Source organism: Ixodes scapularis, unplaced genomic scaffold (genome assembly GCF_016920785.2).
Source record: "Ixodes scapularis isolate PalLabHiFi unplaced genomic scaffold, ASM1692078v2 PGA_scaffold6__148_contigs__length_123643588, whole genome shotgun sequence".
NCBI lineage: Eukaryota > Metazoa > Arthropoda > Arachnida > Ixodida > Ixodidae > Ixodes > Ixodes scapularis.
This window is the reverse complement of record NW_024609881.1, coordinates 43,166,546-43,194,236: the sequence shown is the minus strand read 5'-3', so window position 1 is coordinate 43,194,236 and position 27,691 is coordinate 43,166,546. Positions and strand designations below refer to the sequence as shown.

Sequence of the window (27,691 nt, the reverse complement as noted above, 5' to 3'; positions counted from 1 at the left end):
CTCTTAGGCGCCCGTTTCCGGCTTGAGCGGCGTCGCCGCCGGCGTAATTGCGTGTTGCATTATGGGTGAATTTCCCCGCTAAATTTAGGGGAAAAATTTTCCCGTTAAATTTAGCGGAAGAAATGTCCCCGCTAGGTCTAGCGGAAAAATATCCCCGCTAGATCTAACGAAAAAATTTCCCTGCAAATCTAGCGGACAATTTCGGTCGGAGGGGGGGGGGGGAGAAGGGCAAGGTCAAGTGACCCCCCCCCCCCCGCCCCCCTTGAGGTCACGTGACCCCTGCCCCCCCCCCCCCTCTGTATCCTTCCGTACTCGTCGATCCTGAAGAGCTGCGCTCTAGTTCGGCGTTACAGGAAGTTGTTAAGGGCTTCCCCCTTTTTTCTTTTGTCTTTTTCTCGCTCCTTTAATTTCGCGCATTCTATCAACACAGTCTAGAAAACAAGGCCGTACTGCTTACATTGTTTGCGTCACCAGCGAAGACCAACACCGGACAGAGACTGGAAACGAGTGCTGCGTCACTGCTCGACTTCGAGCTAAGTTTGAGGCGAACGTTGACGCAATCGCCGTGTCCAATCTCTGACCAGCTTTGACCTTCGCTGATGACGACGTCTCTTTTAGCACTACGGTTTCGTTATGCAGGAGGTGTTGATTCTATCGAATATATGTTCTACGTTCTCGCCGTTAGATTGCGATTTTAAACGTTAGCTTGTTTGAGCCCAGCACATTTGAATAGAGCTTTATGTGCTTAACAGATATCTTCAAAAAACGCACTACGCCGCAGAATTACAGGCACACGGCATTATACGCTCCGTGGGTGCCACTATGGCGCCACCATCTTTTGCACCATCAATGCCTCTTGTGGTCGATTAAAGAACTACAGGTATGTTCCCATGCAGAAGCGTTGGCTTACGGGAGTGCAGGAGAGCGAGAGTGATCATGCGGTGCGGTTTTACGACTCAACAAAATAAATAACACTGAAATATAGTTGAAAGCAAAGCGAAACAGGCTATGCTCCGTTTCACGATAGCTTGGCGAACTGCGGAGGCTACGGTTCCTGCGGCCCAATAACGGCGTCCTAGCGAGGCACGCGACCCTACGTCATGGGAACGTGTGCGCATCGCTGCTTCAAATGCGAGGATCGGAGGAACTGGCTGTCTTCTGCTTTAACCAGAGTCGTATGCTGCGAAGCCAACACAACTTCCGATGAACGTCCACGGCCGCAAAAATTAACGTCTTCTAGAGTAGGGAGCTCTTACACAGTTTATAAGATAACCATATGTTAATTTACCCGCGAATCTGCGGTGGGTGCTAATGACAAGGCTACGTTTTGAGTAGATGCGGTAGACGACAGGGCTGCGATCATTTAAAAATCCTTCAAAAGCCACGTTGTTCTCGGAAAAGGGTTAATCCGAACTAAATATTGTTGAAAAGTAATAGGTATCCATCTTTCTTCTGCGTCGTGTAGCCTAGTGTCGATAGAGATGCGATTGCGCGAGTTCAATTGCCATTAGAATAAAAATGGAGCCTAGAAGTGCTTTCCGTCGCGGACGGCGCAGTTGCTGTGGTGGTAACTAGTCCCACTAAATAAGCTGCGCTTCACAGTAACGACACGTACTCCTATTGTGTCTTAAAATCCTGGTTGCCAGTTCTCTGAAACTTTATTTGAAATCACAGGAAACACTTCTCCGTCCTACACAAATGTCCAAACAGTTCGCGACAGAGCAAAACAAATTATATGAGCTTCCCAACCACGAATTTAATGCTCAGGAAGTCGCTTTTGAATCATGACGATCGGCAGTTGCGTCTCCTCTGCACAATCATTAAAATGGCGGAGCCCAAAACAATGTCGGAGAACAGAGTGCCGATACTCCAAACTGAGCTCATTTAGTGTCTCTTGTGGTAACAAGGCCTCCGTGGTGTGATATGACGTGCCTTGCTCCGATGCACTTACTGGGTCGCGGGGGCTGCAGCCTTCACAGTTCGGCAAGTTATCGTGAAACGGAATATAAGAAAACAGGTTTATACTGGCAGTCGCCTGTTTGTTTTTCGTTTGTTTTTTGTGACAAAGGGGATGATTAAATGCCTGTCTAAAGAAGATACTACAATACTAGCGAGGCGACAAGACTGCGTAAACCGTTGTGGAAATCGAAGAGTTCGGCAGTCGTGCAGTCCAATGTCTGTTTGAACATCGACGAAGCAAACATCCCAATTTTCCTCCTCGCTTCCTCCTTCTTTCGATGACCTCGGTTCTCGCGAGACTTGACGCATAGCCTCCTCCTTGGCCGTGTTCCAAGATTTACTCGATCTTACTCCAGAGTAAGGGTTTTGTACCTTTGTACAAAACCCATGTCCCATGTCCAGCGTCGCTCTATCTGTCTTATTACGGTACACGCCTCGTCGGAATAGCTCGGATCTATTTGGTTCATATTTCGAACACAGCCCTTCCCTTTCCCATTTTCGGGACCTGAAGAGCAGCGGAGGCCTAGAGCGATTGGCCGACAACCAACAGAGCTTGTGAGTGGCTGTCCGGACCCACGTGATCAGCATGTTCAAGGTCCCCGTGAAAGGCACGGGCGACCTTTGATAAAAAAAACTTTCCCCTCGGCAAAAAAAAAAAAAAAAAAAACCGAAGCAGTGCGTTGCTCGATTTAGGTCGGAGTCGTATTGCCTCACGATTGCCGTAGTATCCTGTTTGGACAGGCCTTTGCGACGTTGGAACCAGCGAGTTGGCGAAGTCGTGAATAATATTTTTTTCTCCCAAGTGAACCTATGACGACCATTTGCATGGCTTTTTCTTTTCTTATGTGTGGCGTTTTACCCAAGAAATTTTTGACGCCTCCCCGGCCTAGTAGGTAGCTCAGTTATCGACCCTTTTTACCCATTCGCTGCGCCTTCCGCAGCAAAGATGATAGGTAGTTTTCACATACCCCATTTCCCCCACTGCTGAACCCTCTGTACCGAAGAAGCCACTACTGCGCCTGCGCGCCAATGGCCTTGACTCTAGAGTTCCGGGCATCGTAGCGGGTTGCGGAGAGCGTTGCGGGACGGCGGAAACGATCTACGAAAACTTCCTGATGTGTCTGTAGAGTTCCGTATCTCGTTGCGGTGGGCGATACGGGACGGTTGAAATAATCAGCGGAAAATTCCTAGTCTGGGCACGAATTGCACTCGCAAGTCGAATCCTATGATTAGCACAACGAGGGATCGCGCTGGCGATTTCGTGAATTCCTGCGCCTTAATCCTGGGTAACAATATTTGCGGCCGTCGTCCACAAACCAAGAAGAATCAACGAGCTCTTGACTTCTGCATAATGGTTATTGATTTGCGTGGCCAATCAAGGCGGATGGACGAACGCGAAAAAGGCAAAAAGTAGGGCTGGGCAATTGATCGATTAACCTTCCGATTAATCGATTAAGGCTTTAATCGCGATCAAATTTCTTATGTGGTTAATTGTTTTTTTTAATTGGTACTGAAAAAGAACTGGACGCACGCATGGCTCTATCCTGGTGAGGAAAACGCTGCGTGGCATGCATCCGGTCAGGTGCTATGAGCAAAGTTCAATTCTTGCGATCGCAAAGCGTCACGTGCTCGAGGATATACATTACAGTTCCGCCGAGGCCAGACGAACAAGCCGGGCTCGCAATCGATCCCCGCGCGACCGCGAAACCACGTGTTGAGGATCTATTACACATCCTGGCAAAGCAAGACAAACAAGCAGAGAAACAAGCTGGGAAGCTAACAACGCCATGGCTACTTGTTCCAGTATTCGGCCCACAAAAATGAACGAGTTCAAGAGTATGAAAGGCAATCTCGCTGGAAAGTTTACGTGTAAGGTTAACTCCAGCGGTGAAGTTTTTAACTCGAAGGAAGTCCATTGCATCATCTGTAAAAAGCCGTTTTCATACAGTGGAAGCATAATTTCGCTTCAGTATCACCTACGAGCGAAGCGCCCATGTACTCCGCTGCAGCAAGGACCATCCGCCAAAACACAGACAACAATCAACGCCTTCTCGTCGAGGCCCGTTTCTCTGAAAACAGAAGAAAGCATCGCACAATCCCTGACTTCTTGTCTTCCTGTTGGAAAATGTGTACAAACTTCTTTGTCTTCGGAGCTTGAGCAAAAAATATGTGAGTTTTTGAATCGTTCAACTATATGTGTCCTCAATTCTAAATATCCTTTGCGCCGTGTAACAGAGAGTAAAACAAGTCTTCAAAGGCAAGACGAGTTGTTGCTTTCTTTTTAATATATTTTATTTATAAAAATCAACGCAACCGATAAATCGATTAGTTATTCGATTGAAGGGTGATGATTAATCGGGTTAAAATTTTTAATTGACGCCCAGCCCTAGTAAAAAGTGTGTTTAGATTTTATTCACGAAGAAAAAACTCGCCGAATACACTTAAGAGTCAAGACTGCTTACTCGTAGGAACACAAAAGTATTCCTGCACGCAGTGCATTGTTAGCAGCTGCGCGTAAGTCTTCCTGTCGCACACGGCGCTCCGGAGTTGTCATTCTGCTTCCCCACTGCGCAGGCGAGGCGAACCCCGCCAGCCTCAAGACTGCTTCTGTGACGAAGCATCTGCGTGGCTGTGCTTTTCTTTGTGATATATTTCCGAGGCGCGTGCTTGATGGCGTAGTTTTATGACCTTCTTCAAGGGACAACGCCGACGGCTTTTCGCGTAATGCCTTCGGCGTTACGCGAAACCGCTCAGACGTCTGAGCCGGCAGAAGAATAATGTACACACTTCACATATTTCGGGGCTTTCAAGACAAGTTTTAGGGACTAAGTTTTCGTGGAAAGTGCCGAAGCCTCGGTAACCGTCACGCCGTCAGGTTGCTTGGTTAGGTCTTTGGGGAGGATGCATTGTTTTAAATTGTTGCCTGTACTATTGTTGTGTACGAGATGAGGACTGTAGCGTGGTTGAAGGTCACAAAGGACGTGTGAAAATTCTGGAGACGGGTGTGTTCTGTTGAGCACAACATGCGATCGTTGATTTGAGTCGAGGTCATGACGAGTTTTACCGTGGTGGGACGTCACAGAGACGTCTGTAAATTCTGGGAAACGTGTGTGAAAGATTATAAATAAACGGTGGTCTGTATAAGGTTCAGTAGTTACGTTTGGGACGTTTTGTGTTTGTCTGGTCCTTCGTCCGTCGTCTCGGATTTTTTCAAGAGTGTTTGGCCCTTCTTTATTTTAGAATAAAAAAAAAGAAAAAGGCTGTGGTGATATAAGCAGGGCGGTGAGGCTCATTCCGTTCCACACGAAGTAGGCGCTTCAGGACTTTGAGCTTCTCCGTTCACTGATTGTCACTAGGGCTTCGCACCAAAGCGGTGCCGGTGCCAGCCAAAGGCAACTCTTCAACGTGGGGATAAGGTAAAATTTAAAAAAAAAGACGCGAAAGGAGCTCTTGTGTCGTACCACACCGTTGAATCACCGCGATTTATTACTGTCGACGTTTCGCCGGCTCAATTTTATACGGCTAGCCCAGAAATTAAAATTTCGCAAAGGAGAGCTTCTCAACTTTATTCATTCAGCTGTTGAGGCAGTCGTATACGCAACAAACAAAACAGGTTTTATTTTTACCCACAATGCTATGGACCACATTACGAGGCTTGGGAAACGCTGGTCGCCCGCGGAGACAGTCTCTCAGGAACCTGCCACTAGTTCCTATTTTGACCACCAGATGGCTTCACAGATTTTTTTGAAACACTAGCGCACGAAGCGTATATCAACGAAAAAAGAAATTTCCCGAATTTTTATTCGTATTTTTCAAAGAACAATAAAGTGTCAGAGGAACTTCCGTGCCTTTGACGGTGCGTGACGGTGAGTGAAGACGTATGTGGCCTCTGGAGCAACGTCTGACGCCTGTATTTGTAAAATGCGGACAGTATCCAGTGGCGACGGAAGAGGTTGGAGGCTTGGCGGCGGCAGCGACGCGTTTTTTTCGTTTACTAGAGGCTTATGGCAATCAATCTTGTAAAACAATGACCATTATTTCTGTGCATTCAAACTTCCCCCTTTCATCCAACTGCAAAACACTTCGAACTCTTCTGGTTAATTTGTTTAAATAAGTGGCGATGGGATTTGAACACTTAAAGTTGCCCTCGCGATCTTGGTTTCCCGGGGCGCATCATTGATGGCAACTCGCCAGAGTAGCTGGACAATCCAAACTCCCTGGCTCATATAAGATGCAAAGACATCAGCGCGCGACACACCTTGAAAACTTTGCCATGGCGTCGATTCTTGATCGGTATCCAAGCGTGCGAAGGCATAGAGACGCAGCACTTCGGCGTGCCGAGAAAGCTTTGATCACGTCGCGAGACCGGACAGACTAGCGTTCGACGAGTTGTGTGGCGTTTCAATTCGGTGCTGTGGTTTCAGAAAAATTGCCCCGTTTTCTCGCAGGAATTGGCTCTGTTTACAGAAGGTTTCAAAACAAAAACAAGTTCTTCGGCGAATGACGGCGCACGAGCAGAAAACGTGTCTCCAGCACATTGCCGCCCAGCCTCTGCAGCTCTCCAAAAGGCCGAATTGCTACATGCAAGATGGCCGTTCGGAGGCCGCACTCGTTGAGCGTGGAATCGCGATCCAGCATTGGTCATTGAGATCAGTGGAATTGACCCTTCGGAGGTGCAACAGGAAACAGCGGGGTTTGGGCCGCCGGCGGGGAACTGTGAGATGGCGCTTACGGGTGGGCCAGGTGGGTTAATATTTGTTAATGAGCCATCCGGAGACTATCGTCGCTAAGCGACGTAAACGGGGAGGGGGGGGGGGGGGCTTAACGCGCCCCAGTGACACACCCACTGTCCTACATTGCGCCTCCAAAAAGAGTGACCCGAGATCAGTGGGAGACGCTTTTTTTTTAAGCTGCGTCACCAATTCGATAATCGGTACGTATTTCTATAGACTGATGCTCCGCTTGGTATTAACCAAGCTTCAATAATAGGTGCCCGTTCTCTAAAACGTGTTTCGATGTAATGGCGTTCCCTCAACTTTAACAAACCCGTTTGAGATAGTGATTAATACGGTAGCAGCAGCAAAGGGATATGCTTACATTCTGCGGCCAGAAACATATACTTTTGTTTAATCACACGTCAGATAAAGCAAAGTGAAGCCCACTTTGTGCTCTGCAAGAAGGTTAAGATTTGGCGGCACAGTAGTGATTTCACTGAGGGTACTGTCTGCCTGAGCGCCCAGGAACAGATAATCTTCACCACTCGAGTTATAGTTTACGTTCGGTGGCATACTTCTTCAAGATACTCCCCCAAACAAAGCATCAAAAGTTGGGGCTCCAGTCTACGCTCTGTAGTTGGTTGGCCATCGAGGCTGTGGTATCACCTGCAACGAGTGCCCACTGCCCTATACCGAATGCCGCCGTTGGTCTTATCGTCGTATCTTTTCTCTTTGCTTCTCTTCGTATTCACGCGGCTCCTCGGGAGTCCGAACTATGCGTGGCTTACCCATAGTGGTGCTGAGACAACAATCAAATCAGACTCCGCTTCACCTAACGTCCAAGCGCAGCGGATGTCACGAGCCATCGCAGCCAATCCAAGACCGTCTGAGTGTCACGTGACCTTAGAGATGGGGCACAACGACGCGCAGAAAGCCAATCACGGGCTACGTCCACAGAGCGGGATTATCCAGGATAGTTCATAAAAACCGCTGCGTCCAGACGTAGGGTGGAACGAAGTATAGAAAGGTTATACTGCTTCACAGCGCCCACAGAAGTTTTTCTTTTATATATAAAAGGCTAGTGACGTCACTCCCCTTCGCAAGCTGTCCTCACCGCGGCAGCTTGCGCAACAGTAATCTTTACCGTGAAACATATGCGCCGAGCGCTACGTACTTCACATTGTTTACAGGAGCGTCTTATATTTGATTACGTGTTTCGGATGCTTGTTTGATTCTTGTTCTTTATTGAAATCAATGTTCTGCTGTATGTTGTATGCGTGATGTATGTACTTTTCGCTTCAATCACCAAAGTATTTTTTTTTCGTGAAGACGCCGACACGAATCGATCGCACCAACGAGTCCTATACAGCTTCGCTGTAAAAAAAAAAAAAAAGTCAAATTTTGGGGGTTTTACGTGACAAACCAACGACGGGCATCTGGCACGCCACAGCGGAGGACTGAGGATTAATTTCGACCGCCTGGAAATTTTTTTACGTGTAACTGAAAGCTCGGTTACACGGCACCTTCTCCGCAATAAGCCTCCGTCAGATTGCGGGCACCTCGGCCGGGATTCGAACCCGCCAGATGGGGATCCGTAGGCCGGCGCTATCGCCTGGGAGCCACCGAGGCGGCGACCTTCACTGTAAAATGTATTGTGTGTAGAATATAAAAAATAAGAAAGACAAAACCATCAGAAGCTTGCCGAACAATTGCAAGATGCGGACAAGCGTGATAGGCATCAGCCATGCTGCTTGGTTGGCTACTCCCATCTCCAGAGCGGCACTTCGGCCGACACGCAGCCCCCCCTTCCGCCAGAAGTCACGGTCATCGCTGGCAAAGCTCGCGCTATGCTGGTGCACGAGACACTGCCCAGTCTTCTATTACGTCATAACCACATCACATGTCGGTGCAAGACTTTTCATCCAGTCAACGGAAAGATCGAAAACCTGACAAGCGAATCAAGAAAGTTTAATTGTCTCAGAAATGACAGGCATACGACAGCTTTGCGTTCAATCATTTACGAGCACTATCCCGGCCATTATAAATAGTTGAACAAAGTGCGATCCTTGTCTAATAAAAAAAATAATTATCTTGCTTCAATATTTGGTTGATGCTTCCAGCTTGCCAAATGCAGATTTTATGGGCCCCCATGGCTTGATACTGCATTTCGTTTACTATTACACATCAGTTGTATCCCTTTGACTAGATCCTGCGAAGACAATACTCTTTTCTGGGTGTCGATGTGAATATTCTAAGCGATTTCTGAAATAAAGAAAAGAACCATATTAGTAGAATACAAGCGAGGTTTTACATTGTGTAGATGAAGTGTGAAAGGTTTACTTACACGTTTCGCTGAAGGATGTGTCATACGACGGATTGTTTAGGATCAAAGGTGGTGATCTTCTGCGAAAGAAAGAAACAAAGAAAATATACGCTATTTCTTCAACGAGACTATTTGAACTAATGTGCGCAACAGACAGTAGACGCGGTATGTGGATCATCAGTCACATGTATAGACCTTTCGAGTTTAGATCTCCACTCGGTTCAGGTCTCCTTTTAAAGGAGCGAAATACTGATGATCACAAATTTGCTACGAAATTAATTATGGTGAATTCCGCTCGCAGACTTAGAGTGCTCCAAAAGCGCCCCTTTTCGAGCGAGCGCATCTTCCGCGTAGCAGATCCGGCTCAAGGGCGAGCCCCGTAGAGCGCTCCTGAACGAACCGGGACCGCACCGTCAAGTTCAGGAGATCTCCCCGGAAGACACAGCAGCGCTCCGCTGCGCATGCGCGTCGCGGGCCGAGTATGTCCGGTCTGGTCCGGTTGGTCATTTCTTTACGCGGGTGGTGACGGGCAGTGCGTGCGTTGCATGCATTGCGTGTTGAACGCTGCTACTTCGCGTGGTTCAGGCCGTGCAGAGGCGGGACTGGAGCGTGAAAAATTGCAAGCGCTGCCGTCTGGGATCTTGAGAGAGGTACGACAGAGAGCACGACGGCAAAATCCAAAGAAAGAAACAGACGCAAGGTTAGGCGTGTTCGTTTTGCCGCCACTCATTGTCTACCTTTGTACACTGCAAGCCACCGGTGCCTTCTTGTGCAGTAAAGCAAGAACATACCAGGCAAGCACAGTGCAAGCGATGGTTTGCTATCTCTGCGTGCTTCTAACTGTCTTACCAGCGATCTCAGCTCCGCCGCTTTCAATCACCGCGTGTTTTGCCGTTCCGGGGCGGCGTACGCGGATCTTTTCCTCTCTGTTTGCGGCATGGACCCCAAGGTTCGGCGCTCGATCTGTGTCGCTACTTCTTCTACTGGTGGACAGCAACAGTATTGATTGGTCGTCGGAGATTTCATTCAACTCGTCAAGTTCCAGCTCAGGCAAGTTCAGGCTGCGGCCATTTTGTGCTACGGACCGTCTCCTTCGGGTCGCACCGAAAATTCGACTCCATCTTCCGGTCCTTGCTTTGGAGCGGGTGTCACGGAGTGGTTTTTCTCCTCCCTTGAAGATTTTGAAAACCGATCCAGATCTACCCGTGGAATTCACTATTAGACACATTAGTAAACAAATCTAACCTAGTAAGCCAAATTGCAAATTGCAATGTTTTTATTCCATGAAGTTATTGAATTTTTAAACTTGGTTTGAGAGGCCGTTTAACGTTACTGGCATGAATAAAATATACCGTCGAATCGAATATAGGGGCAGTACAACTCGTTCTAAGCTGTTACAAAAAGTTTGATGGTGTGAAATAAATGTTGAGCAACCTCACGCCACGTAAACAAAAGAAAAAAAAGTAATGCACGAAATACTGTTCTTAGATAGCCTGCTCGAAGTTTCAAGTTATAGAAGACGTGGCACCACTTCATTAGATATCACAGGATATTTTTGTTTTGACTAACGCAATTTTGCCGGTTCCTCAAAAGCAATTTTGAGTTTAGAGATAGTAAAAAGCATGATGAGAAAAATACATTTGGAGGGCTCCGAAAATTTCTCCAGGTAGCTCGAAAAACCGCCTTTGAGGCGAAGTTCTCCTGAAATAAGCTATGGAACACATACACCAGGTATCTGACAACCGAAAATTAAATGCTAAGGTGCACTACCGCAACGCCCAAGAAACAAACAAAACTTGTAAGCGTGGTCGTTTGTAAATTTCAAAATGACTCATAATAAAACAGTATACTGAGCTCTAATGTATATGCATCTGTGCCAGAGGCGGTTTATATGATAGTGTTTTATACATAGACTCACCGCATGGCTTTCCTTCTCCTCTGGTACAAGAACCCGATGATCGCAACACCGACCAAGATGAGGAGCACTGGCACAGCAATGGCCCAGCCAGTCGACGCTGCGTGTACGAGTGAACGTTTTAATTAAAATGTTTTGCCAGGGTTCCTATTATAACAGCACTCTGAAACATCCCGATTCCCTTAAACTTGTGTGCGAATAGTAGACGCAGTTGTTTCTGCACTGCGAAAACCAACTATAATAATTATTTGGTTATTCACTCAATCACATCGTTATTATTCAATAACTCACTCGCTCACTCAATAAATGGATCGATTCCCAGCTTTTCCTTGACATGCTGTCAAATCGCTAGAACCTTCAATACAGCGGTAATGTGAGTAAAAAAATCATAAGCTGGATCACATGATACTTCTTTGAAACTCACTGCTTTTGAGTATTCACGCATTATTAATGTATTCACCATTATCACCATTATATTATGTACATGGACGGTACAATAAAGCGCAGAATTAAGGTTTGCTTCCATGTTTTGATAAAACTTCCCTAATATTGCTGACTTTCACACCTAGCCGAAAAGCTTCTCGACAATTTCAATATATTCAGATGTTCTTTGCCTTGGTTTCCTTTAGTTTGCTCTGGCGTAAGTAAGAGGGTGGGAGAAAGAAAACCATACATGGCACGGTTCACACGCCTAAATACACTTACACAACAAAAGAGTTGATTATGTTTCGTGTGAGTGTAAACGTTTAGAAATATTTTCGTGCCATTTAGTACAAAAGTGCGAGTCAAACTCCTGTCTGAAATTCTTTTTTGTCCTCATAAAAATCGAACAGTTTGAATAAGGTGGAAGACACCTTGACAAATACAGAGTGTTTGACTTTAGTTCCAACTGATTAAAAAAAAAGGTAATAGTTATACTTGTGCCGTCTTCACCATCATGCTCGGAGGATTTTAGACGAGGGGATAGTAATCGTGCTAAGTTCACTAATTTACTATTTTAATTCACTTCTTAGTTATTGTTTTATAGGTTATATACGAATTACAGCATTGACAGATATTATTGTTAAAGTCGAGATCAATTTAAATGATTTGAGAACTGTTTTTTGTAGGCAGGGATAGCAGTGCTCTTTTTGGGCAGAATTTCGAAGTAGGGAGACATACCAAGAACATTGGCTGAAGAATACCTCAAAAACCATTACTTTTTTGGTTATTCTTTGAATCACTCTAGCATCTAATTGTAATTGCCGTCGATACTGCAATTACAACGTGACACCTCAAGCGAATAATAAAATGAAGTTAATTAATATATTTTAGTCGATTAGTCAAATTGCCGTGACAATCATCACATTTAAAATTCGCCGAGGTTGATAAATACATTGTATATGTTCGATTTAAAATAGAACATTTTGTGTACATGGTTTGTAAGGCTTTACAGATTCCGTTAACAAGAGCCGTTAAGGCTACACTAATATGTCTGCGTGCAGGTGAGCTATACGGCCAGGGGTGAGAGGGGCCAAAGTGGATTAATTAATCAAAAGGAAGGAACTAAGTTTTCAAATATGAAAGATACACGAAGCTCCAACAGGAAACATGCTGATCGTCATCTAAAACTTATACTTAAGTAAATTCTAAAAAAAAGTTTGCGCGCTCTGCAAGCACGCTTGTGCTAAACTTACCACTAGTGCAACAGGCGCCAGGTGGGAAGTGGAAAAATTCGAACACGCAGGTTTTCGGTCTCTTATCATCCGTGCTTTCGCATTGAAAACCACGCGGCCGTTACACTATAGTAACTTAAATTTGCGCATCACCGTGCTTACCACGCGCGCCAAATCTTTCTAAGATTATGTACTTAAGAGTAGTTTTAGATGACGCTCAGCAAGTTTTAAATTTAAAGCGTATGTTTATTTTCTTTAATTCAAAGGTTAAATAACAAAATTTAATTTGTAACCTAATTTATCGTGAACGTTAGACCCCTCTACTATGTCCCCCTTTCTGAGGTAACTCACCTGCATAGACCGTATTAGTGCTTTAAGGGTTTTTTCAAATCCCATCTGTGGCTTACGAGAAAAACACCAAGGTCCTTTGCATTACGGACATTTTCTTTGTACCAACTAAGGTTTCAAAGCACTTTAACGGTTCTGCTAGAACACAATTGCACAGACAGCAGGAATACTGCTAGTCGCATAACTTGAAATGGCAAAAATGCCTTATGAATCTTCGGAACGTTGCGGCGCCTACGCCTGTGTCTTTTTATTTTGATCGTAAATCTTTAAAACAAATGCCTTAATTACCTTTGGACGTAACGGACGATCAAGTAAAAGAGATCCATGAAACGTCCACGTGACTAGATCTCAGAAAACCTCGGTAATCGTGCAAATGAAGTGTTCATTGTTGGAAAAATAATGAGCACATTTTGCTGCTTTCAACGTTTCGAAGAGACCCTTGAGTACATAGTCCGTCCAGTTGTCCGTGTTCAGCTCAAGGATTGAGCGAATCGCAGAGCCTGTGCAGAACGTCCGCGCACTCACAGGTCGAATGCTGCTGCAGGTCAGCCGAGCCTCTGGCGATGTTTTGGCAGCGCTCTCCCGACGCACCGTCCGGGCAGGTGCAAGTGGGTCGTCCAGCATTCACGACGTCACAGTGGCCACCATTAAGGCAAAAGGAGGCTGGGCAGTCTGATGGAGCAGATGAAAACATGAAACGTGACTGCTTAGATCAGTGAGTAGAATATAGTTAGTTAAAGTGATGCCAAACTCGCCGCTGTCGCTACGCTGATTCTCGATTTAGTGAGGAGGTTCCGACACAGCGAAGGATGGAAATTCCAACCTCGCTGTGTTTCGCTCTCTTGTACAAGCCTTGCCGACACCCCTGTTCCGCTTCATTCAAGCCCATCAAATCAGCGAGTAATATTTTTTTCCCGGGTGGTCGGCGGTTTCGCGCAAACGTCGTCGTCACTGCGTCTAGGTTTTACGTTGTCGCGAACAATGTGCATACTCAGGAAACGTAAAGTGGCGCCTTCGCCCCGGGGCGATAGTAAAAGGAGTGCGCGAAAACAGCGGCGAGTTATTGGAAGCGTGCGCGAAGCCTCCTTCCCCCTTAATTGAGCGGGAAAGTGAGCGTCCACTCCACCGTCCAGTCCAAAACAAAGACGGCTGCGTGCGCCGGAGCAATAAATGCTTATGCATTTCAAAGCGCTGAACAGATCGTTGGCGGAGAGGGGCTCTTGCGGGGAAGTTGCCTTGAGGTATGCAAGGTTTGTGGCGGGACATATATTTCGCTCTGCGTTTGCGAAATATAGGTATTACACTGCAGTATGACGAGCAGGGAGCGTCTCGAACCTTCGGACATTGTGTGCGGTACTTACGTAAGTGTAGTTGCATTAACTGTATAACGTCGGCGCAGGTTCAAAGCTGCAGTGAGCTAGAAAAAGACATGACTAAAATTTACCTATATAACATTTACGTTGTATACTCTTGACGAGGCTATAAACAAGACTGGTGGCAAAGTAACATCCGCCGGCTGTAGTGACTTCTGTCTCATGGTTATATAAGTTGGTAGAGCGCTCAGCTAGTCTTGGAGAGGTCCATGGATCAAGTCTTGGGTCAGGAGAATTTCTTCAATGGCCACCAGTCGCCTAAAGGCCTGGAGTTCCGCTCCATTTCAAATGGGAGTTTTTTTTTCGTGGATGTTTTGATGCAAAAAAACTCAGGCCGATGTTGATGTCCAGAGACGTTATAGCGAGGCACTTACTGCCGCAGAGAGACTCGTCGGATCCGTCGCTGCAGTCCACGCGGCCGTCGCAGAGCAAGTCCCGCCCAATACACCGGTCCGGGGACCCGCTGGGGCAGAAGACTGAGGATTGCTCGCACTGGTTGAGGGCGCCTGGTGAAAGAAATGGCCGCAGTTCTCTTTAAATGAGTTTTGGGGAATTTATTATTGGCTTGCACGTGTCGTAATCTTACCGTGCTGGTAAACGTCACACCCTGTAATGCTTGATAAAATATATATATATATATATTACTCTGAGCGAAATGTATGCTGTAGATTGTGCACATTCGCCGGTCGCTTTGCGCCTGTTGAACGAGTGGCAACTTAGGTGAACTTTCGTGCTTGAAGTCATTCTAAAATTGACTGATTTAGTGGCTTTCGTTGACGCTCAACAAGGCTCTGATTGGACCCACTTCCCTAATTTAAAACGTAATGAGGTGGTTCTGGTTAGCGAGCTTATCTACCGAACGTGATGATTAGCCACCTCTATTATATATTTACGTCACCCTTCGATGCAAAACTCACCTGCCCAAACTGCATTAGTGAATCCTTCAAAGATTTGCTTGTAATAAACCTGCTCGAACTAAACATCAAACGCTGTGTACATTAATATGACGGGTGTTTTTTTTCTAGGGCAGAAATTGTTCAAAAGAAGGACATTAGAAATAAAAAAAAAATATATTACTGATGAATAACGTTATCTACCATAGTGACATCGGTACAGGAGTGCAAAGAAACAGTTAGTGGATTAATTTTCTAAACTTCGCTATTTAACCAACCTCGGGCCCCGGTGTTTTTCGGGGTTTTGAGCTTTTTGCCGCCTTTGTCTTTCGTACTGCTGCAACTACCAGAATTAGACATGTAATAATTCAAAATATTTTTTCTAAAGTTTTAGTTAGATGATTCAATGAAGGACGGGCTGCAAATTTCCTTTGAAATATGCAAGTAAAAAATCATCACTTAGAATATATTAGTCCTAGAAAAACCACCCCGCATGGAATATGTCAGGGCCAAATATGGCATGTCTGTATGGCTGGAGACACTGGGTTTTCCTGTAGTGGGTTTTTTAGCACAGAAGAGCAAAGTTGTGTCCGCCCCTACAATCAACGAAGTTCATGAAAGCCGTTATCAATTGGCAGTGGCAATTCTCGACAGTTACACTATTTCAGATCCTGAGTTATGAGCTTATCCTAGTACCCTCGAAATGCAGAAAAATAAAAGAAGACATTCCCCACTTTTTTTCGGACACTGAGTTAGGACGGAAGGAAAATATTTATTTTAAAACGTCACATTAATGTTAAAGGCTGACGACCAGACTCGAAATTCTGCAAGGGAGAAGATCCTCCTCTCCATAGGAGAGGAGGAAACAGGCAACGGTGGACAGGGTAGAAGAGGGAGAGGAGGAAGCGGGCGAAAAGTGGAAAGCGCGAACTGGTCGTCGGCCTTTAAGCCAGATTGCAAGTATTCTAAGCGCTAAAGGCGACGCAGCTAAAGCGAGAGGTGTGTGGATGTACCCGACGCGTAGGCCTTTCCTCGACATCCTCTTCCTAACGTTCCTAGATAAACGCTATGGGAGGTAGCGTCAAGTCCTCCTCCCCCGTCCTCCTCCCCTCGCTCCTGTCATCTGGTAGCGCGGTCCGCCATGTTCTTCCTAACTCGCCCACCATGGCTGTGTTCGAAATCATTCGAGTTACTCCGGTGGGTCATGTCACGCGGCAATCCAGATAGAACAAAGCTGGAGGCGGGTAGGGTTTCAAACGCCAAGGTATCAAAGCGTTACTCGAGAGTGAGGTCGAGTCGAACCCGCAATGTTCTTTCTAACCGCGAAACGGAACGCGGGCACGGACCAGTGGGAGAGCGCGTCGGCACATCAATCGCTGTCGCTACTTAGTCAAGCGCTAATCGAAGGACTTTGCATCTTCCGCTCCCTGTTTTGTTATCATTTCTCTTTTCTAAGAATGAAAATGCCCGACGATGATACGATGCAGCTGGACTGAGATGCGAAATCAACTTGGCAGCTGTACAACTCTGCGAAAGCTGCCCTTTTGAAAAAGCGCTTTTTTTTCATTTTTCTCTTTCTTTGTGACATCTAATGTCAAGGTGTTCTCACAAAGAAAGTATTTCACGCTTTAAAAACAGTTCCTACGGAGACTACAGGCTTTCTCCATTCCTTATCTTTCGGCTCCAGTCACCCCTAGCGACGTACTGTACACACCAGCACGTTGTTTACAAACAACCACGTGTCCCCACACAGCTAAGTGTAAGCACCCTGCGTGTGGAAAAGTCATATTTGCCTTGCACGATAAAGCTGGGCATTCTCAGTGACGCCAGCAACGGCACAGAAGTGGCGTGACGTCAGAAAGCTGGGTTGGTCTATAGCCCACCCCTCCATTACGGAGGTGGCCGAGAGACCAACAAACTTGTCTTTGAAACAGGCCCGTGTTTGCTCCCATCAGGTTCGGGGCAGTGCGCCCGCACAGGAACCGTACCTGCTTAAAGGGGTACTCCGGCGCTTTTTGTAGCTACCTCATCTTACTATATGCGTTCCGGTGTACTATTTACTATATACGTTCCGGTGTACCAGCCTTTACTCGTTCCGGTGTACTATTTAGTATTGCGAAACTCAGAATAGTTATGGTGGAACCGGTAGGTGAAAAATGATGCCAAAACTAATATTCAACTTTAGTACTCGCGCTTTTCAGTGCCACGGTGACGTCAGGGGTCGAGCAGGCAGTCTAAAAATGGACTATGTCGAGCATCTGTTTTGTGCTGCTGCGAGGGTGCTGAAGCCAGCGTGCATGGGATTAATTCGACACCGTGAAACTGCTTGTAATCTGTTGGGAAGAAAGTCTACACTCCAAAGAGTGAACCCCAGAATTCCCCTGACGCCACTTTTTTATAGCTACCAGTACTTTCATCTTTAACAACACGGTGAGTACCTAAGTTCTACATTCAATAACTTGGCGAAAAATATTATTTTGGTGTAACATTTGGGGCACTAAATTTTGGCGATGTTTGCTTGCGTGTTTAGCAAATTTCAGGAAAATCGGGGACTATGAATGTTTTTTTTTTCTATCTGGTTAGGACAGGCATGAGTCAACATAAATGATTGTAAAAACAACGATGATTGCACACTATTTATGGAGCATCACGAGTTTTTTATTTAATTTGCGAGCGAAACCGAAATTTTACCCTTGGGGATGATGATGATAGCGTTTATACACAACAAGTGTGTGCTGTGATTTCGCTGGACCTCAGAGCGCACACTAGTTAGGTACAAACATAGCGCTATGTAGCTTTTGCGGAGCAGAGCAACGCAATCATTCGATCCGCGTTTTTCGCCGACAACATGGCCGACAGAGTAGCTCGTCGCGATACACGTGGTACCCACGGTTCCAGGATGCGCCCGCTTTAAGGAAGAACACATGAAGAACGACGCAACACGACTGATTGAAAAGTAAACACCGAGTTCTACTTTCCGAAACTAGTCTGTTGTGAAGTTGGTGAATTTCTAAACATTTTTCAAAGTTTTCATGACATAGGATGCGTGTGAAAATTTTAAGAATGCAATTTGCAAGGCAATGGCGTTTGAAGCAGACTATTTTTTTTCTTACGCAGCGGAGATAGAGTTTTTGGGTTTGACGGAGCGCGTCAGGTGAACGTTGTGACGTTGCCACGTTGTCTGCTGCATGATGCCGCTCAAGCAATTTTTTTAAGTGTACTTTCGCACGTGGCACATGACTTAGCACAAATTATTGTAATATGTTTCTTTATTATATCAAAAACTATTGTCGTTCCGTATATCCTCGAAATATTGAAGAAAGAACGATTTTGTCGCGTTCCTCAAGCATTTGTTACCGGAGTTGGAACCTCCGGGTGCGCACCGCTAGTTGCCAAGAGATGGCATTCTAGATTGCGCTACTCTGCTCCGAAGGAGCTATATAGTGATCTAGGTACAAAACCTCTCATCATCATCACACACGAGTACAACTTAAATTTCGCTAGCATATCGAAAAATTTGTATTTTTGGGATAAATCTTGGACAAAGAATTCCTTTTGACGAAAATTCGTTTTGAGACATGCCTTAAATTAGGGTGAAGACATAAATCAATTAAAAATATTATGTCTCTATCAGTAGCTCCTGGCAAGGCAGAACCAATTTAAATTGACACATGCCTGTCATAACCAGGTAAATATTTTTTTCCTAGGTTCAGTGTTCTTATAAGGCCAAGTGACTGTCCATGTCTTCTACTGGCAGCAGCGCCACCACACCGGTGTGACGTCAGAACTTGGTGTTGATAATATAGAATGAGAAGCAAAAAGGGTCGGGGAACTCACCGCACTTTTCGTCCAGCCCGTTGGGGCAGTCCTTCACCCCGTCGCAGAGCAGAGCCGACGGAATGCAGTGCTCGCCGTCACGGCAGTTGAACTCTCCGGGGCGGCACGCGAGGACGGGTGGCGTCCGCGGTTCTGCCGATGTGGTGCTCACGCTTTCGCTCGTTGCTTCTGACGTTGTACTTTCAACGATAGGGGCTGCATAGAAGGGCATTGCGGAACTACGAGCTCAGCGGATTCAAACAATCGAGAGAACGAACCGAACAAAGATTGCACTAAACGGATGAGCTACTGAGGCTAATACATTTTTATTTTAGTAAAAAAATCAACAACAACATGTTATACTGTATCTTATGTGGGCAAGGACGCACACAAAATATTGGGAAACTTTCCACGATACCTAAAGAGAGTACCATTTTAAACGGTTTTTCTGGAAGTTTACTCTAGTTGGTTTGGATACTATACGGCATAAGGACACTACAAGTCGCAAGGACACGTAACGTTCAATGTTCAACGCTCGATACCATCGCAGGATGGCTCAATTTTGTGTAAATCGTTTTAAAACAAGTAATTTTGTAACGGCTCTGAAGGCGAAAGTAGAGATATCGTCTTGACATTATTTTAACAGCTTTATCCTTCCCTCGAACAATGCCTGGCTTCAGAATTTCGGCTTTGACAACAATAAATGAGCGTGTCTTTCTTACGCTGCGCAGTCGCTCGACCGTGCGCATAAATATTAAAATCTGGAGCGGCAGATTTTTTTTTTTCATATACGTTTTCCTTGGCGTAACAGTTGGCCCATTCAGAACAATGCTCTGCAATACGGGTCGCTATATATAACTCTATATGAGGCTAAGCTTTTTTCGACTCAAAGGGAAAGACGTTTTCATGAACGACTTCAACGAATAACCTAAGATGAAAAAAAAAGTTTTTGTGTTAGAGTTGTTAAGTATATCGTGTTTCAGTAGCAGCGCTTTATGTAGATGGAGTGCAGGATATGTCAGATGTGATATTTAATACATTCACTGAACTGAATTGGTTTTTGGTGATAGTTTTCGGCATCGCACTCGGTGACTATTTTTGCCTTTGTAGTGATTGTAAGTCGGTGTAATAAACAAAATATAGCAGTAAAAGCGTTCTCCGTTATACATCGCCGTCACCGTACTATGCAATCACCACTTTTTGGTAGGCGGTCACCGATTTAACATAATTTATTAGTTTCAAATGAACTTCTCTGGTTCGTCACTTTTATTAGAAAATAAAGAAATATATGAGATGCATTAATAGTGCACAACTCAGCAGAAGAAAACCTGGATTTCAAAACACAACTTAGGACATTTTTTTCTAAACAGTGAAATGCCAAAAAAAATGTCAGATACTTTGCTTGCAAAGTATCTGGCATTTTTGCTTGCAAAATAGCAATAAATTTCATATGTTAAACATTGTTAAATCGCGGTTTTTTAAAGTTAGCTGTAAATCTGACCAATATTAAAGACCGCGTAAAAACTGTTGAATTATGTTTTTTTTAGAAATTGAGGAAACCATTTTTTTAAGGACTTGCCTGTTTTCGTTGGAGTCGTATCTGTTGACGATGTTCCAGAATCAAGTGTAGTCAAAGGAACTACAATAAACACACAATTAAACAAATAAAATATTAAGAAAATTTCTAGAATCCTCATAAGATTGAAAGTGTTTTAGTGATGCAGTGATCTAGCAACAACATAAATGTGGAAACCAAAATATTTTACAATCCAGTGATATAAAGCAAACAATCAATAAATTCTTAAATTATTGACTAAAGCGCGCCCTTATCTGTGAAAAATGTATTAATTTATTTAGCCAGCAGCGCCCGCATGGCATCGCTGCAAGAAAGTGATACAGGTAAAAATCCATACACACATACAGGTATAAATATAACTCAATTATGGACAGAAATATACAAAGAAATAAGAAAGAAATATGCCGGCGCACTGTAAGTATGTACAGTCGGGGACAAAAGTCCCCAGGACGCGCGAGCTGCGACTGAAACGCATTGCTCTGCTATCTGCCGGCGGGTCGCCTGGTTTCGAGATTTTACAAAAGCGCATGCGCGTCCTACTGTGCCCGCAAACATGTGTGTTTTTTCGCTCTTGTGCAGCGCGGCGCCTAACTCAGAATCGGGCGCGTGGTATCGCCTATGAGATAGCGCTTAGTGACATGGCACCTATAAAGCAAGAAGTCCCGGCAGCTCAAGTGAGTGATAAACTCAACTAATTATAAACAAGGAACGCTGACACGGCGAAATGCGGCACAATGCCGCAAGCGGTAACTCCAGTTTTGGAATGTTTAGCAGACGCTCGTCAGCCGCAAGCGCTATATCTGAGGCGGTACCACGCGCCCAATTCCGAGTTAGGCGCCTCGCCACAGAAAAGCAGGAAATCACACATGTCTGCAGGCACAGTAGGACGCGCATGCGCTTTTGTCTGATCTCGAAACCAGGCGACCGGCCGGCAGATGGCAGAACAATGCGTTTCAGTCGCAGCTCGCGCGTCCTTGGGACTTTTGTCCCCGACTGTACATAAATTAATGAAACTGAATATGAAGGAAAACAATTGCAGCATATAAAAAAAGAGCAATATTAAATTTCATTGAAGGAAATAAAAAATAAAATGTTGTGTGGTAGTATCAAAACAATATACTCGGCAGCCGATTTCATTCTTGAAATGTACGTGGAAAACGCCATTAGTAAAATTCTCCAATAGCATTCTCTCATTTAGCAAGAGTGGCGCGGCCTTTATCGAAATAATACATTTCATAATATTAAAGATAGCACAAACGCAGTGAGTAAGAGAAGAAAACACAGAGCGGTGACTTCCAACTAATCTATTGTGAATTAAAGATGCACACGAGGCATCAGAAAGGAAACACGCATCGTAAAAACGGGAAAAAGCAGCGAGAGATGGATGCGCTGCTCAGTAAAGGGAAGTAAGATAAATTAAAGAAAAACAAAAGCGATAGACCAATTATACTCAAGGAAAGAAGAATGAAACAGAAAAAAGTAAAGAAGAATCAAATGCAGGGCCGGCTAAAACCAATTGTTGTAGACGTTGGCTAAGAAGGGTACTTCCTTATGACTCAAAGAGAGCGATAGGTGGCTCGCACATAGCTGGGAAATATTTTGAATATTGCCGCGCCCAGGGCTGAGAAAGCAACGCTCAGTCACGGACCTCCAGAAAGTTCTCGTTTATTCATGTACCGCATGTAACTTCTCTCATTTATTCCTGCTTTTGTTTTCTAGAAAGTGCGTGTTCATTCTCGCCCGATCACGCGACGCTCGAGCCGCTTTCGCCGAATCTTCGAGATAGCGACGCACTCTAGATAAGAGGCCGCCCGCGACCTTGTCGAGTCAGTTTCGCCTCAGCGTTCGACCTTGCTGCTTCGCCGCCTTCGACGCCCGCGACGCTCTGTTGTTATTTTTCTATTTCCTTTTATTTTTGGCACAAGTTCGCCACATTAAACGTCTATTTCTTTCTGTGTATTTATTGTTTCTTTTGGTCACCACCCGTGACATTTTGGTGGAGGTGCGGGGTACCGCATGCCCCTGCCGCGTACCCCTCCGAGGGCCCGCAGTCCAAGTCCGACGCCTAGTCCACGAAGAACCAACGAAAGCACTTCCGAGATCCGGTTCAGTCGTCGCACCCAAGGCCTACACCCGGAATTCGGACCTCTGCCGCCCAAGACTAAGCAGCCAACGAGACCAACGATGGACAGCCAGTCGTCGCAGAACCCGTCCACCGCCAGCGTCGTCGTCCTGCCCGTCGCACCCCGGACTCCGACGCCTTTCCACGGGGAGATCCACGAAGACATCGAAGACTGGCTGCGACACTACGAACGTGTAGCCCGCCACAACGGATGGACGACTGAGCAGTGCCTCCACAACCTTTACTTCTCGCTTGAAGGCACTGCGAGGCACTGGTTTGAAAACCACGAAGCCTCCTTCCCCACATGGGAGTCCTGCGTCGCCGAACTCAAACGAACATTCATCAACCGCCATCGTCGCCAGCGAGCAGAGGACCTGCTTCAAACAAGGGTGCAGGGCCCCAATGAAAGCCTGACCAGCTTTGTAGAGGATGTTCTGCGTCTAAGTGCCCGAGCAGACCCGGAGGCCGCTGAGGAAAAGAAACTTCGAATCCTCATGCGAGGCGTCAAGGCAGAAATTTTTGGAGGCCTGGTTCGCAATCCCCCGACGACCGTCGATGCATTTGTGAGTGAAGCCACGAACATCGAGCGCGCACTGACGGCCCGAGCAAGCCACTACCACCGACTCGCCGGCGCGCCTACTTCTCCAACCGTCGCAGCTACACTTCCGGACCTGAGCACCACCGGTGTCGACAGCCTTCGGGATATCGTCCGGGATATCGTCCGGGAAGAGCTCCGGAAGATTCTACCTGCTGCAGATCGCCCAGCCTCACTCTCACTCGCCGACGTCGTCCGAGAGGAAGTTCACCGAGCTTTCCATCCCGAGGTTGCCGTCACCGCAGCAGCACAGCAGGAGCCAGCCGTAAGCTACGCCGAAATGCTCCGCCGAGCACCATCAGCACCGCGTCCGTACATGGCGCCTCCCGGACGTGTGCTTCCAGAGCCGCAGCATTCCCGACGCCAGGAAGATCGGGCACACGTTCGTCCAGAACAAGTTGCGCCAAGGAAGACCGACGTGTGGAGGACGGCTGATCGACGCCCGTTGTGCTACCACTGCGGGGAAGCCGACCATATCTACCGACGATGCCCCTACCGCCAGCTCGGCCTACGAGGGTTCGCGCCCAACGACCCTCGACCACGTCTTGGAGAGCGACCTCGGGACATCGAGGACTACCTCCGCCGCTCTTCAACTCCTGAGTCGTCTCCCCGCCGAGCATTCCGTTCGCCATCTCCCCGACGCTCGCCATCACCCTTCCGCCGGTCTCGCCGAGACAGCCTGTCACCCATTGCGTCCCGTCGGGAAAACTAGGCGCGGCAATGCCGGGAGGTGGTGTTGCCGAAGACGAACGATGCCAAGAAGGCCATCCGCAGATTCCTGGGGCTGTGCGCGTACTACAGGCGCTTCGTTCAAGATTTCGCAAAAATTTCGGCGCCCCTCACACATCTTACGAAAGACGCCGTGAAGTTTCACTGGGCAGAAGAACAAGAACGGGCGTTCGACGAACTGAAACAAAGACTTCAGACACCTCCGATCCTCGGACATTTCGACCAGCACGCCGAAACCGAAATTCACACGGACGCAAGTAACTCCGGCCTTGGTGCGGTATTGGTACAGCTACAGGAAGGCACGGAGCGAGTTATTGCCTACGCAAGTCGGACACTGTCAAAAGCGGAGAAAAATTACTCCACGACGGAAAAAGAATGTCTCGCGGTTGTATGGGCGATCACAAAGTTTCGTCCGTACATATACGGGAACCCGTTCCGGGTGGTCACAGACCACCACTCGCTCTGTTGGCTTGCAAACCTCAAAGACCCTTCAGGACGCCTGGCTCGATGGAGTCTTCGACTGCAAGAATTTGACATGACCGTAGTCTACAAGTCAGGACGGAAACATAGCGACGCCGACTGCTTGTCCAGAGCCCCCGTCGAAACGCCAGACTGTACCGACGTGGATGATGACGAGTGTTTCCTAGGTGCCGTGGACACCAACGACATGGCAGGACTTCAACGAGACGATCCGGAGCTCCGCGCCCTGATTTTGCATCTAGAAGGACGAGGAAGTACCGTTTCTCGTGTCTTTTCACGACTCCTGCCGACCTTCGCTATTCGAAGAGGTGTACTTTATAAGAAAAATTTTGGAACCAGTAATTCGTCGTGGCTTCTGGTAGTCCCCACCAGCCTTCGAGAAGAGATTCTTCAAGCCTGCCACGACGACCCAACTTCAGGACACCTCGGTTACAGCCGAACACTAGCCCGAATACGTGAAAAATACTACTGGCCCAAGCTGCCGAAAACCGTCCATCTCTACACGCGATCGTGCCATGAGTGCCAGCGACGCAAGAAACCGCCGTCAAAGCCAGCAGGTCGCCTTCAGCCGATTCCCCCTCCAACCAAACCGTTCCAGCAAATTGGAATGGATTTGCTGGGCCCTTTTCCACCGTCGACCCTGGGAAACCGCTGGATAATCGTCGCCACAGATTATCTTACGCGTTACGCCGAGGCGAAAGCCCTTCCTTCGGGGACTGCTGTCGAAGTCGCGAAGTTCTTCATAGAGTCCATCGTCCTCCGGCATGGCACCCCCGAAGTCCTGATCACAGACCGAGGGTCATCGTTCATGGCGCAGTTAACCCAGGAGATCCTTCGTCTAAGCCAGACGGACCACCGTCGGACAACTGCATACCATCCGCAGACAAACGGGTTGACGGAGCGGCTCAACAAGACCATCGCCGACATGATCTCCATGTACGTCGACGTGGAGCACAAGACATGGGACGAGGTATTGCCATACGTCACATTTGCCTACAATACGGCCGTACAAGAGACCACAAGAGTGACGCCCTTCCAGCTGGTGTATGGCCGGAAGGTGACGACTATGCTAGACTCTATGTTGCCGCACGATCCAGTCGACGACGGAAGCGATGACGCCCAGGTGGTTGCTCAACGGGCAGAAGAGGTCCGCCAACTGGCAAGACTACGAATTCAAGACCAGCAACATGTCGACGCCGGCCGATACAATCTTCGCCGGCGTGACGCCCACTATCAACCCGGAGACCGGGTATGGGTGTGGACACCAATACGGCGCCGCGGTCTCAGCGAGAAGCTTCTCAAGCGCTACTTTGGACCCTACAAGGTGCTTCGCCGTCTCGGGGACTTAAACTACGAAGTCCTTCCCGACGGAACCCGCCCATCTGCAAGACGTCAGCCGCGACCCGAGGTAGTGCACGTCGTCCGGCTGAAGCCGTATTACGAACGATAGGACTCTCCACTCTCGTCGATGAGTGAACTGTGGACTGTGAACTCCGGCTAGCAATTCTGCTGTCCTTTTGTTTTTTTGTTTTCCGTTTTTGTGCTGCATCGGGACGATGCACTTTTAAAGGGGGGGATAATGCCGCGCCCAGGGCTGAGAAAGCAACGCTCAGTCACGGACCTCCAGAAAGTTCTCGTTTATTCATGTACCGCATGTAACTTCTCTCATTTATTCCTGCTTTTGTTTTCTAGAAAGTGCGTGTTCATTCTCGCCCGATCACGCGACGCTCGAGCCGCTTTCGCCGAATCTTCGAGATAGCGACGCACTCTAGATAAGAGGCCGCCCGCGACCTTGTCGAGTCAGTTTCGCCTCAGCGTTCGACCTTGCTGCTTCGCCGCCTTCGACGCCCGCGACGCTCTGTTGTTATTTTTCTATTTCCTTTTATTTTTGGCACAAGTTCGCCACATTAAACGTCTATTTCTTTCTGTGTATTTATTGTTTCTTTTGGTCACCACCCGTGACAATATGATAGGCCTCCAAAATTAACATGCTTTGCCAATCTCACGATCTCCCTAATGTTATGAAGCATGGCACAAGGCGCAAAAAACAACGGACACAAGGAAGAAAACAGGTGCCCGTGTGTGTCTTCTTCCTTGTGACCGCTGTTTTTACGCGTTGCACCATGACTGATTACGTTCACCAACTAGCACAACTGTAAGTTCTTGTCCCTATTATTGTTATGTTTTTCTCTTTCTCACTTCTTGTGAGGAATAAAAGAGAATCGTCCCCTCCTCATAACTGCTTGTGCGCTGTTTTTACTATTTGGTCATCTTAGTATCCAGCTCAACTCTTCACTTTAACACTCGGCGGATACAAAGACTCTGCTTCTTTTGTCCATTCTTGTTTTCTTTGGGTAAATGATACGCATTAGCTTTAACCGAAGACATTTTCTATGAAAGTATGAAAACTCCAATTGAACGCAATTTTTGATGGCCTCTAACGGTTCAAATGCAATATCACACCACTGTGAGATACTGCCTTTTGGTTTTGGGGTGATGGGTGGACGAGTGTGTTAGCGCACCGCAGTCATGGACATGCGAAGGGAAACGTAGTGCTGCAGAACAGGGTCATGCTGGATTCAATCCGCACCCTTGCATCCGTTTAGATCTAAATGAGCATCTTATTGCCCTGTTGTCGTATATGACACCTGCGTGATGCACGTTACAGACTAGCAGTTGTACTCCACTGAATAAATTTCTCACCTACAGTGTAAATCAGTGCCGTTGTACCTCAAAGAGAGATCAAACACACCATGTGAACACGAACGTCAAACATTCTTTTATGTTTTGTTGTAGCATGCTTTGGCGCATAGGCAAGTATTTAATGATTTCAAACAAACCTTCAGTCGATGAAACGCTTTCTCCCGAACATTTTCCAGAAAACACTTCAATGTCGTCAATAGCAATGTCGCTTTTCCTCTTGCTGCCAGGAATTCCAATGATGCGGACCTGGAATAAGAATGTTTAAGCTCCCAGCAAGCTTCTATGAACGACGAATCCAAACAGGCAAACACACATCTAGTGAACACTCAATGCAGTATCGTGTAACCTGGTGTCCTCACGTGATTTGGTCACGTGAAACGATCACGAAACTCCAGCTGAATTTAGCAGGGCGTTGTGGCGCCACGTTGGTCGCGTGATCTCGGATAATACCTGAGCCCATGATGCAATTTTTTTTACATTTAGCCCCGA

At 46.8% G+C, this 27,691-nt stretch overlaps 1 protein-coding gene across 1 annotated transcript in view; it reads right to left on the bottom strand.

Moving 5' to 3' along the window:
• Nucleotides 1-8,621: 8,621 nt before the first annotated feature.
• LOC8033073 (apical endosomal glycoprotein) overlaps nucleotides 8,622-27,691 on the bottom strand; it is a 142,165-nt gene continuing 123,095 nt past the window's right edge. Inside the window, exons 35-42 of the mRNA XM_040210497.1 lie at nucleotides 27,340-27,448; nucleotides 20,577-20,636; nucleotides 19,019-19,213; nucleotides 14,663-14,794; nucleotides 13,441-13,587; nucleotides 10,916-11,012; nucleotides 9,019-9,077; nucleotides 8,622-8,936 (exon numbers count right to left, since the gene is read on the bottom strand). Coding sequence (XP_040066431.1) covers nucleotides 8,935-8,936; nucleotides 9,019-9,077; nucleotides 10,916-11,012; nucleotides 13,441-13,587; nucleotides 14,663-14,794; nucleotides 19,019-19,213; nucleotides 20,577-20,636; nucleotides 27,340-27,448 — 801 coding nt within the window. The 3' untranslated portion in view covers nucleotides 8,622-8,934. The remainder of the gene's footprint in view (nucleotides 8,937-9,018; nucleotides 9,078-10,915; nucleotides 11,013-13,440; nucleotides 13,588-14,662; nucleotides 14,795-19,018; nucleotides 19,214-20,576; nucleotides 20,637-27,339; nucleotides 27,449-27,691) is intronic.